This window comes from Struthio camelus, chromosome 3, assembly GCF_040807025.1.
Source record: "Struthio camelus isolate bStrCam1 chromosome 3, bStrCam1.hap1, whole genome shotgun sequence".
Taxonomy (NCBI): Eukaryota; Metazoa; Chordata; class Aves; order Struthioniformes; family Struthionidae; genus Struthio; species Struthio camelus.
In genome coordinates, this window is record NC_090944.1 from 1,211,780 (window position 1) to 1,231,660 (window position 19,881).

At 69.0% G+C, this 19,881-nt stretch overlaps 1 protein-coding gene across 7 annotated transcripts in view; it reads right to left on the reverse strand.

Annotated features, from left to right (window-relative positions):
* The window catches only part of DNMT3A (DNA methyltransferase 3 alpha), an 83,986-nt gene that overhangs the window by 24,502 nt on the left and 39,603 nt on the right, over positions 1-19,881 (reverse strand). For 2 of the 7 annotated variants that reach the window (XM_068936611.1, XM_068936607.1), the window contains exons 3-4: positions 6,130-6,469; positions 286-332 (exon numbers count right to left, since the gene is read on the reverse strand). In XM_068936611.1, coding sequence (XP_068792712.1) covers positions 286-332; positions 6,130-6,469 — 387 coding nt within the window. Of the gene's footprint in view, positions 1-285; positions 333-6,129; positions 6,470-11,091; positions 11,244-19,881 lie in introns of those variants that run through there. The other 5 variants (XM_068936612.1, XM_068936609.1, XM_068936610.1 and 2 more) reach the window with 4 other exon arrangements.

The following is a 19,881-nucleotide window of genomic DNA, read 5'->3' on the forward strand; positions in this document are numbered from 1 at the left end:
GAGGGGGCGGCTCGGCCCCGGCGGGAGCTGGGGGGGCGGCGGGACCCAGGCTGGGGCCCGGGCAGGGCTCTCCCGGCTGCGGAGGGGCAGAGTTAAGGTGAAAGTTAGGGCTGGAGGGAAAGGAGGCGCTTGGAGGCGAGCGCCCCGCCGTGCCCGCCGCGGGGATGCTCCGGGCACGGCTGCGCCGCGTCCCACGAGCACCCGGCCGTGCCGCCAGGTCTCTCGGTGCAGCCAGGCCGGGGCGGGGGGGGGCGGGGGGGGTCAGCGGCCCCAGGACATACTTGCCTCCATTTTCAAGGTGTCGAAGTTGTTTTCTTCCTTCTCTTCCTTGCCTGCGATAGAGAGGAGAGAGGAGCCATCAGCCGGGAGCGCGGGTGCCCGCCGGGGGCTCGGCAGCAGCCCCGGCCCCGGAGCGCGGGACACGCAGTGCCCCCCCCCCACCCCATTGCCCCCCCGCCCCGAGCAGCCGGCCCCGACGGCAGCGGCCCCGGGAACGGGGGGCCCCGGGGCGGCGCTCCGAGCCCTGCTGGTTTCCTGTGCTATCAGCCCATCTCGCGCTTTGCAGGTATTCGCCGCGCCGCTGCCGGGAAAAAAGCGGCTAAAAATAAACGCGGCCGTTTCTGGGGTTGCAAAGCCCTTTGCACACTCGGAGCAGCCGGGTCACGAGGCCGGAGGAGGACGGCGGGGGGGGGGGGGGGAGCGCGGGGCTGGCAGGGAGCCCGGCCGGCGGGCGAGGAGCCGGCGCGCGGAGCACGCGCGCAGGGGGCCGCCGGGGGCCACACGACCGGGCTGGCGGCAGCGGACGCGGCGCGGCACGGCGGCGGAGGGGGGGGGCCCCCCCCTCCCCACCCTCACTGGCTGCACCAGCCGCCGGTCTGCAGCCCCTTTGCAGCGGCGCGGGCCGGTCCCGACCCTTCGGCGAGGCGGGAGGCACGAGCCTCTGGGCAAGGGTGTCTCAGATGGGGAAACTGAGGCACGGGCGAGGGAAGGGGTCTGGGCCAGCCCCCATCCCCATCCCTGTGCCAGCAGCCCAGGCTGCTGGACCAGCCCGCCGGGGCTGGGCACCTTTGCCAAGTGGCCCCTCTGCTCCGTCCCCCCCGCGCAGAGCACCTCCGGGTGCAAAGTCCCCCCCCCGGCCCGGCCGGGAGCTGCCGGGCACGCGCCGGCCAGGACAAGGACACGGGGCACCGGTTGCACGTGCGCGCGATGCAGCCACGGTCCAGCCCCGCTCCGCAGGGCCACGGCGCCCCGGGACACCCCCCCCCCAACCCCAAAACCCAGGGTCGGGGTGGGGTGGGGGGGGGGACACAAACCGCCCAGCGTCGCATCGCTCCCACCCCAGCACGGCGCGGACCGAGCGGCGGGACGGCACGGAGGGCGGGCGCCGGGGGAGCCGCGGCGCCCCGGGGAGCGGGGTTGGGGGGCGGGGGGGGGGGGGAGCTGGGGCGCTCGGGCTGCGGAGCCGGGGGGCATCCGGAGGGCCGATGCGGATGGCTCGAAGGGAAGTACTTCGCCGCGCCACGCGTTACGTTACCCGCTGGAGCTCACCGCCGCCAGGAGCAGCGCCGGCCGGCCGGCACGGCGAGAGGGCCGGCGAGTTAGGCGGCGGAGGAGGTGCGCCGGGAGGGGGGTCCCGGCTCCCAGCAAGGCCGGGGGGGTGGGGGGGGCAGAGGAGAGGATACCTCCTGCGCGGGCCCGTGCCGCTTGCCGACGATGCCAGGCCAGGACGAGCCCTGAACGCGAGGGCCGGGCCGTTCCCATCTGCGCTTCCTCTCCGCCATCTGCTCCTGGCCACCGCCGGGTACCCGACGCCTGGCGAGGTGGCCCTCGGGCCTCCTCCAGTATCTCACGTTATTCTCTTCCCCTCTCTGATCTGTGCGGGAAAAGGGGCTGGGAAGGTTCAGAGTTACCGATCGCTCGGACGGCAGGAGCCTGCCGGCACGCGGACTCACGTGGGCCCCGGCACAGCCAGGGAGGGAGCCTGGGCTCTGCCACACGCCATCGACTCAGACTAGGCAAGAGGATGAATCACTCCCAGACCACTTCTCTCCAAAGGCAAGGGAAGAAAGGCTGTGTTGTGTAGGTGTCTCCGGGGCCGGGCTGCGGGCCGGCGGGGGGGGCTCCCTGCAGCAGATGGAAAACATGCTCAGCGCGTCTCCAGCTGACGAGACGGTTACCGTGTAGAGCAAGGACGGGCACGAGGACCTCGCCGCGGCGGGCCAAGACGAAGCAACCCCTGGCCCGGATGTGGTCTCGCTGCAGCCGGGAAGGCAAGCCAGAGGTGGGCCCCACCGGCGACGTGTAGACTGGGTGCCCAGGAGGGGCCACCTTGCCACGGCAGGCAGTTTCGGTAGGGACGGGAGCGGTGGAGAACAGGAGCGAGGGGCGAGCGCCCGAAGAGCCGATGAGACGGCCGGAAAGCCGCGCGTCTACGGCACGGGAAGAAGAGACCTTTGGCCAAAAGCCCGCGCTGGACCAGAGGTGAACCGAAGGCAGCAATTAGGAGTGAAAAGCCGGGGTGTAACGAAGCGGAAGTAGCAGTCGGTACACGAGGTGTGGAGTTGCTAAGGGAAGCGGAAGACGTTGGGAAGACCCCCCCCACCTCGGCCGGCAGGGCCTGAGGCAAACACAAGTTTAAGGACTGAGGAGCACAGAATCACAGCACCACAGAATGGTTGAGGTTGGAAAGGACCTCTGGAGATCATCTAGTCCAACCTGCCTGCTCAACCAGGGTCACCTAGAGCATATTGCCCAGGGTGGCGTCCAGGCGGGTTTTGAATCTCCCCAGGGAAGGAGACTCCACCACCTCTCTGGGCAACCTGCTCCAGTGCTCTGTCACCCTCACAGAAGAAACCCTGGCAGGAACGCGCGTCCCTCACTGCAAGGCGATGCCGCAACGGCGCAGACACGGCTCAAGCGCTGCAAACATGTTTCTAGGTAACACCTGGGAACAAAGAAAGCTCCTGGAGGTTGTTAAAGGACTTTCCAGCTCGCTCGTTAACCACGGAGGAGAGCAGGCGGCCTCCGGGAGGGATGACCGCTTTGACGTCGTCACACCTGGGTGCTCCATCCCCCAGAGCCCGGCGGGCGAGACCGACTTGCAGCCGTTGGCGTCCAACGGCCGGGGATTTCCAGGCTCCGGGGAGCGTGCCGACGCTGCCAAATCCACAAAGGACAGGAGGAGCGAACGGCCCGCAGCGCCGTCCCAGGCAGAAACGGGGACGATAAAGCAACCGATAAAGAATTCGGGGCCGGGGGAGGAAGACAAGCAGGGCCATAACAGGTCTGAACTGGGCTGCGGCACCTGCGGCCGCTTCCGGGCCTGGGTTTGCAGAAGATGGGCTGGAGAGCAAGGCAACGGCGGGGAAGAGCCGCCGGATGATCCGCAACCGGGGCGGAGGCGGGTGGTGGGAGATGCCTGCTCGCGAGAACCGCACGCAGCTAAATCTCTTCGGCTGCTCAAAGAGACGGCCGAAAGGTGACACGGTTACAGCGCGCAAGGACGCCGCGGGCGGAGGACGCCGGGTACCAACGGGGCTGCTTCAACGCAGCAGAGAAAGCGCCGGCCACGAGCTCGGGGCGGGAAGCCGAAACCTGGCAGCCCGACGCAGGGGCTGCACCTCGTCCCACACATGACCAGGGCCGTCCCCACCGTAGAAAGCTCCCCCAGGCTGTCTCCGCTGCCCTGCCAGCTTTTCTCTCCCCTAGCTGGCTTCTCTGTGCCTCGTGACTGCAGCATCATCTGCCTTGCTCATCTCCATCCCCAGCTCTGCCTTGCTCATCTCCGTCAGCCTCCCTGCCTTGCTCATCTCCACCCCAGCCCTGCTTCACGCATCTCCATCGTCCTCCCTGCCTTGCTCATCTCCACCCCAGCCCTGCTTCGCTCATCTCCACCCCAGCCCTGCTTCACGCATCTCCATCGTCCTCCCTGCCTTGCTCATCTCCACCCCAGTCCTGCTTCACTCATCTCCATCGTCCTCCCTGCCTTGCTCATCTCCACCCCAGCCCTGCTTCGCTCATCTCCATCCCAGCCCTGCTTCACGCATCTCCATCGTCCTCCCTGCCTTGCTCATCTCCACCCCAGCCCTGCTTTGCTCATCTCCACCCCAGTCCTGCTTCGCTCATCTCCATCGTCCTCCCTGCCTTGCTCATCTCCACCCCAGCCCTGCTTCACTCATCTCCATCGTCCTCCCTGCCTTGCTCATCTCCATCCCCAGCCTCACCACCCCCCACTGCTGTCACGAGCTGCCGGCCGGTGCTCTCAGCCCTGCGCAGCCCGACCCTCCTGCTCCATCCCCAGGGGCCCGCACTGCCCGCGCTGGCCCCCTGTGTGGGGCCCTCTTGCAGGACCTTTCCTCACACTCCCTGCTACCTAGGCAATCCCAGACAAGGTGCTGCTAGGACATGACCCTGACCTGCCCTTTCTTCTCTGTGCTTCCCGAGGACCTTGCCCACCCTTGGCTTGGAGCCTCCTGGGACAGAGACCGTCTACCTGCTCCGTGTCTGCAGGGGCGCAGCCCAGCAGGGTCCCACCTTCCAGCTCCGCTCTTAGAGCACAAACCCCAGCCAGCACCGTGCCTGGGGAGAAGAGCAGCCGAACCGCCCCAGGCTCTCTCCATCTGCAGGGGAAATCCCCATCCATCTGCTCCAAACAGCACAGCCTTTCTTCTGCCTCATCCCACCCTCGGCAGGATGCCTGGGGCTGGGGAAGGTAGCCTGACCCTCCGGGACAGCCAGCTGTGGGAGCCCTGCTCGCTGCTGCAGAACAGCCAAAGCTTTTCTGACCCTGGAGGCCAAAGGAGCATTGTAGCTGTGGGCCCCTCCAGCCAAATGAACCTGCCCTTGCTGCGTCCAGAAGGAGCCTTGCTGTGTCCTCCTGCTTGCTCCTCCACAAACCTTGCCCCGCGCTCCCAGTGCTGCTGCAGGCGTGGTTGCCTTGTCTCTGCTTCTCCAGCAGCCCAGGGAGAAGGTGCAAAGCTTCATGAGAGCATAAATGACGTTGGCCAGAACCTCCCCAGAGGCAAAGCAAAGTGATGCTAAAACTTTCTGGCTCTGGAGAACCAAACCTCTGAAATCCACCCCTGAACTCACACAGGTTCCAGCTCAACAACACCTCCAGGGGCCTCAGAGACCCTGTGCCATATCCCATCTGTAGTGGGGGAACTGAGGACCCTTGGCCATCCTGGCCAGTGCACCATCCCGTCTGCATGACGTTTGGGGAGCAGCTACGCCAGAGAGGAGCCGGACCTAGCAAGCGGCCACGCTAGCTCTCTCCATCATGCAGCCAGACAAGTGGTTCCTTCTTGTGACCTCCCAGTGGGGGAGTGACGCTCCCCCAGGGACCCCGAGCCTGGCCCCATCACACAGCCTCTGCGAACAACGTATGGCTCAGGCTGGTGAAGCTCTGCATCTCCTACAAGCCCCCGGTGCTGCAGGACACGGCTTACAGAAAGGACAGGAGAAGACTCATTCAAGGTAGGAGGCCCCAGCTGCTGGTGGCTGCTGTGGACCCTCAGTGCCGCTAGCCCAGGTGCCAGGGCCGGGCTGGGGCAGCAGGGGCAGCGAAAGGACTTGCTGCGGAGCAGCCTCGGCAGGACGCACGGATGGATGCTCCTCGCCCTCGCGCCCACCCGCGCCGCTGGGAGCTGCTGCCGGCGGGGCCAGCACCGCCAGCAATCGCTCTGCACCGCTCCACCTCGAGAAGCCACCGCTAGACAGCGCCCGACGCCCCCCTCCGAAACAGCACGGCCCTCCGTGCGTGGCCGCGGTGCCTCTGCCCCTCTTGCAGTGCCTGCAAACCCAGTCCGGAAACGCCCCGCGCCGCCGGGCTCCTGCAACGCCCCGAGCGGCAGGGGCGGACGGACGCGGCGAGGTCGCGGGACACGCGCGCCTCCGGGCGCTGCCATGCACCCTGGGGGCCCGCGGCGGGCATGTGCACGGCTGCCATGCAAAGCAGGGGTGGAGGTGGGTCCCCTCCCCGGCTCCCGGGGGGACAGCATGCCCAAGGGGCCGCGGCGGGGGGACGGCGAGCCCGGCACTGCCGCGGGCGGCTCGGGGGGCACGCGGCGCCGGGTGCCCGAGCCCTGCCGGCAGCCCCGTAGCGGGGAGCCCTAAACGCTAAGGTCTTACTTTTCTCTGCTGCCTCCAAGAGTTTCCTCCTGCCTCGTTTCTTCTGGGGGTCGGAAGGGGCCAGCTCACCCTCATCGGCCTGGGGGTCCAGGCCCTCCTTCGGGGTGCAGCGGCCGTTCTCCAGGGTCCGGCCGCCCTCGCCGTCCGGTAGGCTCTCGGTTTCGTCCTCGTCGTGCCGCCCGCCCTTGGGACTCGCGTTGCTCTCCTCCGACGCCTTCCACTGGGCGCCGTCCGCCTCCACGTCTCCGTTGGGCACCTGCTCGGCGGCGCCGGGCTCCGGGCAGGGCGGGGGGCACTTGGGGACGGAGGCGGCGTCTTTGGGTGCTTCACTGCTTTCCACCTGCCGAGGCAGAGGGGGAACGGCTGAGAGCCCGGCGTCGGGAGGGCGCCCGGCCCCCGCCCTGCTCCCTGCCCCGCGGCCCCCGGACCCCCACCCGACGCCGCGTCCCGCGCGCCTAGCCTGGAGACGCCGCGCCGCTGGGCGACGAGATGGTGCTGCCGGGACAAAAGGGCAGCGCTGCTGGAAAGGCACGTCTGGATCCACCTCTGGCTCCCCGCGCCGGAGCTGCCTGCCACCGCGACGACCCCGCGGCCATGGACACCAACACCACAGCCACCACCACCATGGCCACCACAGACATAGACACCAACACCACAGCCACTGCTGCCAGGGCCACCATGGCCACGGACATCAACACCATGGCCACCACCACTATGGCCACCACAAACATGGACACCATGGCCATGCACACCAACACCACAGCCACTGCTGCCAGGGCCACCATGGCCACCACCACCATGGCCACCACAGACATGGACACCAACACCATGGCCACCACAGACATGGCCACCAACATCACAGCCACTGCTGCCAGGGCCACCACCGCCATGGCCACCATGGCCACGGACACCAACACCACGGCCACCACCGCCATGGCCACCACAGACATAGACACCAACACCACAGCCACTGCTGCCAGGGCCACCACAGACATGGCCACCATGGCCATGCACACCACCGCCATGGCCACCACCACCATGGCCACCACCGCCATGGACACCAACATCACAGCCACTGCTGCCAGGGCCACCATGGCCACAGACACCAACACCACGGCCACCACCGCCATGGCCACCATGGCCATGCACACCACCGCCATGGCCACCACCACCATGGCCACCACAGACATGGACACCAACATCACAGCCACTGCTGCCAGGGCCACTATAGCCACGGACACCACCGCCATGGCCACCACCACCATGGCCACCACAGACATAGACACCAACACCACAGCCACTGCTGCCAGGGCCACCATGGCCACGGATATCAACACCACGGCCACCACCGCCATGGCCACCACCACCATGGCCACCACAGACATGGACACCAACATCACAGCCACTGCTGCCAGGGCCACCACCGCCATGGACACCAACATCACAGCCACTGCTGCCAGGGCCACCACCGCCATGGCCACCATGGCCATGCACACCACCGCCATGGCCACCACCACCATGGCCACCACCGCCATGGACACCAACATCACAGCCACTGCTGCCAGGGCCACCATGGCCACGGACACCAACACCACGGCCACCACCGCCATGGCCACCATGGCCACGCACACCACCGCCATGGCCACCACCACCATGGCCACCACAGACATGGACACCAACATCACAGCCACTGCTGCCAGGGCCACCATGGCCACGGACACCAACACCATGGCAACCACAAACATGGCCACCATGGCCATGCACACCACCGCCATGGCCACTACCACCATGGCCACCACAGACATGGACACCAACATCACAGCCACTGCTGCCAGGGCCACCACCGCCATGGCCACCATGGCCATGCACACCACCGCCATGGCCACCACCACCATGGCCACCACAGACATAGACACCAACACCACAGCCACTGCTGCCAGGGCCACCACAGACATGGCCACCATGGCCATGCACACCACCGCCATGGCCACTACCACCATGGCCACCACAGACATGGACACCAACACCACAGCCACTGCTGCCAGGGCCACTGTGGCCATAGACACCAACACCACAGCCACTGCTGCCAGGGCCACCACAGACATGGACACCAACACCACAGCCAGTGCTGCCAGGGCCACCACAGACAAGGACACCAACACCACGGCCACCACCACCATGGCCACCACGGACAAGGACACCAACACCACAGCCACTGCTGCCAGGGCCACCATGGCCACGGACACCAACACCATGGCCACCACTGCCACGGCCACCATGACCATGGACACCAACACTACAGCCACCGCTGCCAGGGCCACCTTGGACACAGACACCCAACACCACAGACACCAACACCACAGCCACCGCCACCAGGGCCAACACTGCCATGGACATCACAGGCACAGACACCAACACCATGGCCACCATCATCAGGGCCACCACTGCCATAGCCAACGCTGCCATGGCCACCACAGCCACAGACACCCAACACCACGACCACCACCACCAGGGCCAGTGCTGCCATGGCCAATGCTGCCATGGCCACTACTGCCATGGACACCAACTCTATGGCCACTATGGCCACTGCCGCCAAAGCCACCACTGCCATAGCCAACGCTGCCATGCACACCAACACTACAGCCACCGCCACCAGGGACACCACTGCCATGGCCACTACTGCCACAGCCAGCAGATGCCATGGCCACTGCTACCACCGACACCAACACCACAGCCATCGCTGTCATGACCACAACCGCCATGGCCACCACCACCATGGCCACTGCTGCCACCAAGGCCCCCTCTGCGAGCACAGCCCAGAGCTGCCATGGCACTGCCCCTTCAACGTCTTCAACGACAGTATCATGCTACCATGACACCCCAGTGCAGGCAGGGTGACCATGACAGCCCGGTGGAGGCAGGGCGGCCATGATGCACCAGGTACCCATGCCAACTGGGACATCCCGTGTGTCAGGGGCTCCAAGAGAGCGACGTCCCGCTTGGCTCGCTGGGCTGCAAGGCTGCGCTGCGCGGCCGGTGCTGCCTCCCCGAGGCTGAAGCCAGCGCGGGTACGGCTCCCCAGCACCTCCATCGCTCGCGGGTGCGTCAGGTGGGCGTAGGCTGCGACAGCACATCTAACAAGCGCCGCCTGTGCACGCGTGTGCGTGCACGCTTAACCAAGGACCACGGCGTGCGTGCATGCACGTGTTTTCATCCAGGGCCCATGACGTGTCTGTTGACAGCAGGCGGAGGCAGGGACTGCGGTGTCTGCGCGTGTGCGTGCATGCGTGTGCGCAGCCTGATGCGCGTGACACACATGCAAGGACTGCGATACGCGTGTTTGTGCAAGGGACAGGCAGAACTGGGGCTCACAGCGCCTGTTGCGTGCACGTGCGTGCGCGCGCATGGCAGGCACAGCCAGCGACCATGACGTGTGCATGTGACAGGAAGAGCCAGGGGCCACGGTGACAACGTGGTGCTTGCGTGTGCGTGCATGACGGGCAGCGATGGCCCACGACGCAGGCCTGCGCGTGTGCGCGCGCGTGGGCACGCGCACGCCAGGAAGAGCTGCCCCCCCCCCCCCCGCGTGACAGCTGCGTGCACACACGCGTGGGACAGACAGCAACTGGGCCCCGCCACGTGGGAGCGTGGTGTGCGTGGGTGTGCGTGCGTGAGCTGCCGAGCCGGGGCGGGGGGAAGAGACGGGCGCAGGCAGCGCCTGCACCGTGCACGCACCCGCGGGCGTGCTGCCAGCCGGTGCCGGCACCCACAGAAAACACGAGTGGGGCGACAGGCAGGCGGCGGCGGTGCAGGCAGGACACGGCAGCCGGGATGCGCCGGTGCCGGGCGCGAGAGGCAGGCAGCCAGGCGGCGACGGCACGCGCGCGGGTGTGCAAGCGCGCGAGGACGGTCCCGCCGGCGCCGGGCACGGAGCCTGCATGACACGCGCGACGGCACGCCGCGGCCGCCGCTTGCCTCGTTTTTTTCCCGCAGGCTCCGGCGGGCCTGGGGCAACCGGGGCTGGAGTCAGAGCGAAAGGACCCAGCCCGGCTCGGCGGTTTCCGTGGCAAAGGAGAGTGAAAGTGCTCGTGCGTCACTGCCAAACCCAGCGGGGAGGCTGCGCCGGCGGCGCTCCGGGTACCGCGCTCCTGCGCCCCGGCGGCGCGCTCTGCTCCGGCGCCCTGAAACGGCTCCAGCTGGCGCCGAGCGCAGCTCGCCTCCCGCTCCCGCGCCGGCAGCAGGCGTGGGGCCGCCCCGAGCCCCGGGCCCTGGGCTCGGGCCCTCGCAAGACGCGGCGGAGCTATGCGGGCACGGCGCGCCGCCCTCCCCGCCGGCGCCCGCTGCTCCGCCGGCATGCAACGGGCCCCGTGCACCGGCCCCGCTTCCCGCGCTCGGCCCCGGGGGCGCTGCAGGGAGCCGGGCTGCAGCTGCAGCGCGCCGCAGGGCTGCGGCGCCGGACTGGCACGGAGCGTCCCCCCGGCTAAACTACACGTCCCAGGATGCACCGTACGGTGGCAGGCAGCCAGGCGGCGAGGAAGCAAATGCCGAGCCTGGCAGGCGGGCTCGGCGGGCGCGAGCGGCCGAGGGGTTGCGCGGGGCTGCGCCGAGCACCGTGCCCAACGCGCCGGGGTGGGGTGGGGTGGGGGGCTGCGCAGGAGGCCAGACCCGGTGTCGGGGGGGTTGGCGGCGGGGGGTTAGGGGGCCTGAGCCCTGGGGGCAGAGGCAGGCGGCGGGGTCGGCAGGTGAGGAGCGAGCCTTCGCCCTCCCAAACTGCCCGGATGCCGCAGGGACGTCGCCATCGGCGCGGCTCCGACACCCGCCGCGCTCCGGGGAGCCCTCCCTGCGACGCCCGGCTCCGGGCACGCGTACGGGCAGTGGGGTTCCCACCCCCCCCCCCAAAACCAATGCATCTCCCCCCCCCCCACCACCATTGCACCGGAAAGGGGCAAACGCGCCGCTTACCATGGCGCATCCCGCGGGGATCGGTGCGGAGCCCCCCGGCCGCCGGCCGCCTGCCTGCGCGCTAGGCGCCTCCTCCCCGCGCTGGCGCGGCGGCCCCCGCGGCAGCCGCTTCCTGCTCAGCCCCGGCCCTGACATGGGCTCGCTGGCAGAGTCACTTCCTTGGCTGGCGGGGGGCCCCCCCGGGCCGCTCCGGCCGGCGGGAGAGGGCGCGGAAGGACGAGGGCGGCCGGGCGCGCGGGGAGGGGGACCGCCAGCCGGAGCCGGGAAGGAGGGGACGAGCCTGCGGCAAGGCGGAGCGGGCAGCAACGGGGCCGGGCGGGCGGGTAGGCAGAGCCGGGCGAGCGGCGAGGTGCCTTCCCGTTGCACCGCGCTGACGCCGCGCAGCCGCCGCGGTGCCCCCCTCCGCCACCCATCGCCCCCCACCCCGTCCCCACGACCCGCACAGGGACGGTGCTGGCGTGCCTAGGCCTGGCCTCTCCGCTGGCGGAGCTGCGTGCAGCCGGCACGTCGCCCGGCGGCATCGAGCGGGGTGCAAGGATGCTGCAAGCCCCCCGGGTGCAAAATCATCGGGTGCAAAGGGGGACGTTGGGAGGATGGCGCTCCTGTGCAAACCCGCCCCGCACGCGAGCATCCCTGCACCCGCCCCTCGCGGGGTCGCCCCGTGCAAACCCACCCCGCACACGAGCACCCCTGCACCCGTCGCTTGTGGGGTCGCCCCGTGCAAACCCGCCCTGCACACGCGCACCCCTGCACCCGCCGCTCGCGGGGTCGCCCCGTGCAAACCCACCCCGCACACGAGCACCCCTGCACCCGCCGCTCGTGGGGTCGCCCCGTGCAAACCCGCCCTGCACACGAGCACCCCTGCACCCGCCGCTCGCGGGGTCGCCCTGTGCAAACCCGCCCCGCACACGAGCACCCCTGCACCCGCCGCTCGCAGGGTCGCCCCGTGCAAACCCGCCCCGCACGCACGCACCCCTGCATCCGCCGCTCGCAGGGTCGCCCTGTGCAAACCCGCCCCGCACGCGTGCACCCCTGCACCCGCCGCTCGCAGGGTCGCCCTGTGCAAACCCGCCCCGCACACGAGCACCCCTGCACCCGCCCCTCGCGGGGTCGCCCTGTGCAAACCCGCCCCGCACACGAGCACCCCTGCACCCACCGCTCGCGGGGTCGCCCCGTGCAAACCCGCCCCGCACGCGCGCAACCCTGCACCCGCCGCTCGCGGGGTCGCCCCGTGCAAACCCGCCCCGCACGCGCGCAACCCTGCACCCGCCGCTTGTGGGGTCGCCCCGTGCAAACCCGCCCCGCACGCGTGCACCCCTGCACCCGCCGCTCGCGGGGTCGCCCTGTGCAAACCCGCCCTGCACACGCGCACCCCTGCATCCGCCGCTCGCAGGGTCGCCCTGTGCAAACCCACCCCGCACGCGTGCACCCCTGCACCCGCCGCTCGCAGGGTCGCCCCGTGCAAACCCGCCCCGCACACGAGCACCCCTGCACCCGCCCCTCGCGGGGTCGCCCCGTGCAAACCCGCCCCGCACACGCGCAACCCTGCACCCGCCGCTTGTGGGGTCGCCCCGTGCAAACCCGCCCCGCACACGAGCACCCCTGCACCCGCCGCTCGCGGGGTCGCCCCGTGCAAACCCGCCCCGCACACGCGCACCCCTGCACCCGCCGCTCGCAGGGTCGCCCCGTGCAAACCCACCCCGCACACGAGCACCCCTGCACCCGCCGCTCGCAGGGTCGCCCCGTGCAAACCCGCCCCGCACACGAGCACCCCTGCACCCGCCCCTCGCGGGGTCGCCCCGTGCAAACCCGCCCCGCACACGAGCACCCCTGCACCCGCCGCTCGTGGGGTCGCCCCGTGCAAACCCGCCCCGCACACGCGCACCCCTGCACCCGCCGCTCGCAGAGTCGCCCTGTGCAAACCCGCCCCGCACACGAGCACCCCTGCACCCGCCGCTCGTGGGGTCGCCCCGTGCAAACCCACCCCGCACACGCGCACCCCTGCACCCGCCGCTCGCGGAGTCGCCCTGTGCAAACCCGCCCCGCACACGAGCACCCCTGCACCCGCCGCTCGCGGGGTCGCCCTGTGCAAACCTGCCCTGCACGCACGCACCCCTGCACCCACCGCTCGCGGGGTCGCCCCCTGCCCCGCCACCCTGCACGCGTGCACCCCTGCACCCGCCGCTCGCGGGGTCACCCTGTGCAAACCCGCCCCGCACACGAGCACCCCTGCACCCGCCACTCGTGGGGTCGCCCCGTGCAAACCCGCCCCACACACGTGCACCCCTGCACCCGCTGCTCATGGGGTCGCCCCGTGCAAACCCGCCGCTCGTGGGGTCACCCCGTGCCCGCGCACGGTCCTGCCCACCTGCCCCGCACATGCACACCCACCGCTCATGGGGTCGCCCCGTGCCCAGCCACCCTGCACACGCACACCCGCACCCACTGCTTGCGAGGTCGCCCCGTGCCCGCACGCGCTCCTGCCCAGCCAGCGTGCACATGTACGTGTGCACGCACTGGTGTGAGGGTTGCTGCAGGCCCACACGTACGCCTACATAGCCAGCATGCATGCGCATGTGTGCACGCACTGGTGCGAGGGTCATCGTGTGCCTGCATGCACTTCTCTGCAGCGAGCGTGCACAGGCACGTGCTGGCGCGAGGGTTGCCCTCCGCCTGACGCACTCCTCTGCAGCCAGCGTGCACATGCGCGCATGCACATGCTGGTGTGAGGGTCATCGTGTGCCCAAATGCACTCCTGTGCAACAAGTGTGCACATGCACGTGCTGGCGCGAGGGTCACCGTGCGCCTGACGCGCTCCTCTGCAGCCAGCGTGCACGTGCACGTGCTGGTGCGAGGGTCGCCGTGCGCCTGACGCGCTCCTCTGCAGCCAGCGTGCACATGCACGTCCTGCTGCGAGGGTCGCCGTGCGCCTGACGCGCTCCTCTGCAGCCAGCGTGCACGTGCACGTGCTGGTGCGAGGGTCGCCGTGCGCCTGACGCGCTCCTCTGCAGCCAGCGTGCACATGCACGTGCTGGTGTGAGGGTCGCCGTGCGCCTGACGCACTCCTCTGCAGCCAGCGTGCACGTGCACGTGCTGGTGCGAGGGTCGCCGTGCGCCTGATGCGCTCCTCTGCAGCCAGCGTGCACGTGCTGGTGCGAGGGTCGCCGTGCGCCTGACGCGCTCCTCTGCAGCCAGCGTGCATGTGCTGCTGCGAGGGTCGCCGTGCGCCTGACGCGCTCCTCTGCAGCCAGCGTGCACATGCACATGCTGGTGCGAGGGTCGCCGTGCGCCTGACACATTGCTCTGCAGCCAGCATGCACGTGCACGTGCTGGTGCGAGGGTTGCCATGTGCCCTCCCCAGCAGCCCCCTCGCGTGGGGCCTGGACCCGGTTTGGCCCCTCTCCGGGAGCCCGAAACGAGCCCTCGGGGCTGAGCGAAAGCACCGGCCTTCCAGGAAGAAACCGGAGCCGGCACCCGTCGCCCTGCCTTGCCGAACAGGTGGCACCTGCCTCCTTGGCCTCCCCCCCACCCCGGGGCCCGGCGGCCGAAGGAATAGCATCCCCGCGCTCGGCCACCGGCCCACAGCAGGGCCGGCACCGTCGCTTTGCGGCCGGGACGGCCCGGGGATGCTCCGGCACCGCCTGGCACGCGCCGGACCCCCACGGGGGAAGCGGGCGCTCCGGAGGGGCGCCGGGGGGTCGGTGCTTGTGCAGGAGCATTGCACGGGGTGCAGTGGGACGGGGTGGCGCGTCTCCCCCGTGTCCCCCCCCCCGGCGCCCACCGCACGCAGCTGCAGCAAGGAGAGGGGTTGCAAGCGCCGGGGGGGGGGGGGCGGTGCTGGGCAGGGAGGAGCCGCTGCAGGGGCCAGAAACGCCCCCAAAAAGGGGGAGGCGGGAGCCGGGAGCAAGGGGTGCAGGGGGGGAGGCTGCCAGGGAGCGGGGGCTGCGGCAGCAGGCTGCAGCCCCGCGCAAAGGGAGCCCTTTGCGGCCGCCCACGATAACGTGGGCTGCGCCCGCCTGCCGGGCAGGAAACGGGCGGCCGTGCGACGCGGGTCGGATCCGGCGGCCGCGAGGGCTGGCGGGAGACGCGGCCGCGGCGCAGCGCCGGGGGCGGCCGGGCGGGGGGGGCGCTGGCCCCGCTCCAGCCCTTCCCCTTGGCAGCCCCTTCGCCGGCGGGCTGCGGCGAGCTTCCCGCGGGCACGGCCCGCTCCTCCCAGGCCTGCTGGCGTTGCAGGGGACGGGCGTCACCGCGCCGCTCCGGCCGGCTGCGACGGCCTCGCCGCCGCCCCGAGCGCACACCCGCACGGCGCTGCACTGCATGGCACGGCGCTGCACTGCATGGCACGGTGCGGCACTGCACTGCATTGCACGGCACTGCAGAGCATGCCACAGTGCTGCACGGCACTGCAGAGCATGGCACGGCACGGCACGGCACAGCATGGCACTACATGGCACAGCACTACACTGCACAGCACTGCAGAGCATGGCACAGCGCTGCACGGCACGGCACTGCACATCACTGTGCGGCACTGCACATCACTGCACTGTAGAGTGCGGCATGACACTGCACAGCATGGAGCAGCACTGTGCGGCACGGCACTGCAGAGCATGGCACAACACTGCATAGCAAGGCACGGCACTGCACAGCATGGCACTACATGGCACAGCACTACACTGCACAGCACTGCAGAGCATGGCACAGTGTTGCACAGCATAGCACTTCAGGGCACTGCACTGCACTGCACTGTAGAGCACGGCATGACACTGCACAGCATGGAACAGCACTGTGCAGCATGGCACTGCAGAGCACGGCACAACACCACATAGCAAGGCACCGCACTGCACGGCACTGCACGGCACTGTAGAGTGCGGCATGACACTGCGCAGCATGGAACAGCACTGTGCGGCACGGCACTGCAGAGCATGGCACAACACTGCATAGCAAGGCACCGCACTGCACGGCACTGCAGAGTGTGGCATGACACTGCACAGCATGGAGCAGCACTGTGCAGCACTGCACTGCAGAGCACGGTACAACACCGCATAGCAAGGCACTGCACTGCACGGCACTGCAGGGCACCGCACGGGACAGCACAGTACCGCATGGCACTGCAGTACATGGCACTGTGCAGCACTGCAGGGCACTGCGCGGCACGGCAAAGCCCGCCCAGCGGGGCGAAGCCAGTCCTGGAGGGAGCGAGGCCCCCTCGCTCGCCCGCCCACCCAGGGCACGCTGCTCCTCGGCAGGCCGGCATGTCGCTGGGTGTGCGTGCAGAGCGGTGTGCGACGGGCTGGTGTGTGCGTGCAGCAGGCAGGCTGTGCGCGTCCGTGTGTCACCTGGAGACCGGGCTGTGTACGTGTGCACGGGTGCGGCTGTGCATCACCGCGAAGGTGCAGGTGGGCCGGCTCCCGGCGGGGCCGAGGCGTCAGGGACTGAGTGCCGGCTGGGGGCAATTAGCGCTAACGAACGCGGCGCGGCGCAGGTGGCTCCCAGGGAGCCCAGCGAGGCCGCCACCAGCCAAGGTTTCGTCAGAGGGAGCAGAGCGCTCCGGCCCCGCACACCCGGTGGCACCGCGACACTCGGCTGCATCTCGATGCCCAACCCTGCACAGCTGGTGGCACGGCAACACCCAGCCCTGCACACCTGGCAGCATGGCAACACCTGGCCCCGCACACCCGGCAGCACTGCAACACCTGGCCCTGCACACACAGCTGCATCCCAATGCCCAACCCTGCACACCCAGCGGCACCGCAACACCCAGCCCCGCACACCCGGCCGCACAGTGACGCCCAGCTCTGCACACACAGCTACACCATGATGCCCAGTCCCACATGCATGGCTACACTGCAACACCTGGCCCCACACACCCGGCTGCACCGTGATGCCCGGCCCCGCACACCCGGCAGCACTGCAACACCCAGCCCTGCACACACAGCTGCACCGTGACACCCGACCCTGCACACACAGCTACACCACGATGCCCAGTCCCACATGCATGACTACACTGCAACATCTGGCCCCGCACACACGGCTGCACCCTGATGCCCAGCCCCGCACACAGCTACACCATGACACTCGGCCCCACATGCCCAGTGGCACCCCGACGCCCAACCCTGCACACCCGGTGGCACCGTGACACCCAGCGCCACACACCTGGCTGCGCCACCACACCCGGCCCCACACAAACAGCTGCATCATGACACCCGGCCCTGCACGCCTGGCTGCACTGCAACACCCAGCCTTGCACATCGAGCTGTACCATGACACCCGGTGGCACCACGACGCCCAGTCCCACACACACTGCTACACCGTGACACCTCGTCCCACATGCACACCTGCACCACAACGCCCGGCCCCCGCACACCTGGCAGCACTGCAACACCCGGGCCCACACAGCTGGCTACACCGCGATGCCTAGCTCCACACTCACAGCTACACTGTGACACCTGGCCCCGCACGCCCAGCAGCACCCCGATGTCCAGCCTGGCACACAGGGCTGCACCGTGACACCCAGCCTTGCACACACAGCTACACCGTGACATGTGGCCCCGCACAAACAGCTGCACCACGACACCCGGCCCCGCACGCCCAGTGGCAACACGACGCCTGGCCCTGCGGGGCTCGCCGGCTGTGCACACACAGATACACCACAACATCCGGCCCCGCAGGGCTCGTCGGCTGTGCACACACAGATACACCACAACATCCAGCCCCGCAGGGCTCTCCGGCTGTGCACGCACAGGTACACCACAACATCCGGCCCCGCAGCGCTCTCCGGCTGTGCACACACAGATACACCACAACATCCGGCCCCGCAGGGCTCTCCGGCTGTGCACACACAGATACACCACAACATCCGGCCCCGCAGCGCTCTCCGGCTGTGCACACACAGATACACCACAACATCCGGCCCCGCAGGGCTCTCCGGCTGTGCACACACAGATACACCACAACATCCGGCCCCGCAGCGCTCTCCGGCTGTGCACACACGGATACACCACAACATCCGGCCCCGCAGCGCTCTCCGGCTGTGCACACACAGATACACCACAGCATCTGGCCCCGCAGGGCTCTCCGGCTGTGCACACACAGATACACCACAACATCCGGCCCCGCAGGGCTCGTCGGCTGTGCACGCACAGATACACCACAGCATCTGGCCCCGCAGGGCTCTTTAGCTGTGCACACACAGATACACCACAACATCCGGCCCCGCAGGGCTCGTCGGCTGTGCACACACGGATACACCACAACATCCGGCCCCGCAGGGCTCGTCGGCTGTGCACACACAGATACACCACAACATCCGGCCCCGCAGGGCTCTCCGGCTGTGCACACACAGATTCACTGCATGGCCCAGCCCTGCAGAGCTCTCCGGCTGTGCACACACAGATACACCACAACATCCGGCCCCGCAGGGCTCTCCGGCTGTGCACACACAGATACACCGCAACATCCGGCCCCGCAGGGCTCGTTGGCTGTGCTTACATGGCTGTACCACAACCCTGGCCCCACACAGACAGCTACACTGTGACATCCAGCCCCATGGAGCTCTTCAGCTGTGCACACACAGATACACTGCAACACCCGGCCCCACGGGGCTCTCCAGCTCGGCACACATGGCTACACCATGACACCCGGCCCCGCACACACAGATACACCACAACATCCGGCCCTGCAGCGCTCTCCGGCTGTGCACACACAGATACACCACAACATCCGGCCCCGCAGGGCTCTCCGGCTGTGCACACACGGATACACCGCAACATCCGGCCCCGCAGGGCTCTCCGGCTGTGCACACACAGATACACCGCAACATCCGGCCCCGCAGGGCTCTCCGGCTGTGCACACACGGATACACCACAACATCCGGCCCCGCAGGGCTCGTCGGCTGTGCACACACAGATACACCACAACATCCGGCCCCGCAGGGCTCGTCGGCTGTGCACACACGGATACACCACAACATCCGGCCCCGCAGGGCTCTCCAGCTGTGCACACACAGATACACCGCAACATCCGGCCCCGCAGGGCTCGTCGGCTGTGCACACACGGATACACCACAACATCCGGCCCCGCAGCGCTCTCCGGCTGTGCACGCAAGGATACACCACAACATCCGGCCCCGCAGGGCCCTTTAGCTGTGCACGCACAGATACACCACAACATCCGGCCCCGCAGGGCTCTCCGGCTGTGCACACACAGATACACCACAACATCCGGCCCCGCAGGGCTCGTCGGCTGTGCACGCACAGATTCACTGCAAGGCCCAGCCCTGCAGAGCTCTCCGGCTGTGCACACACAGATACACCACAACATCCGGCCCCGCAGGGCTCTCCGGCTGTGCACACACAGATTCACTGCAAGGCCCAGCCCTGCAGAGCTCTCCGGCTGTGCACGCACAGATACACCACAGCATCTGGCCCCGCAGGGCTCTTTAGCTGTGCACACACAGATACACCACATCATCCGGCCCCGCAGCGCTCTCCGGCTGTGCACACACGGATACACCGCAACATCCGGCCCCGCAGGGCTCGTCGGCTGTGCTTACATGGCTGTACCACAACCCTGGCCCCACACAGACAGCTACACTGTGACATCCAGCCCCATGGAGCTCTTCAGCTGTGCACACACAGATACACTGCAACACCCGGCCCCACGGGGCTCTCCAGCTGTGCACACATGGCTACACCATGACACCTGGCCCCGCACACACAGATACACCACAACATCCGGCCCTGCAGGGCTCTCCGGCTGTGCACACACAGATACACCGCAACATCCGGCCCC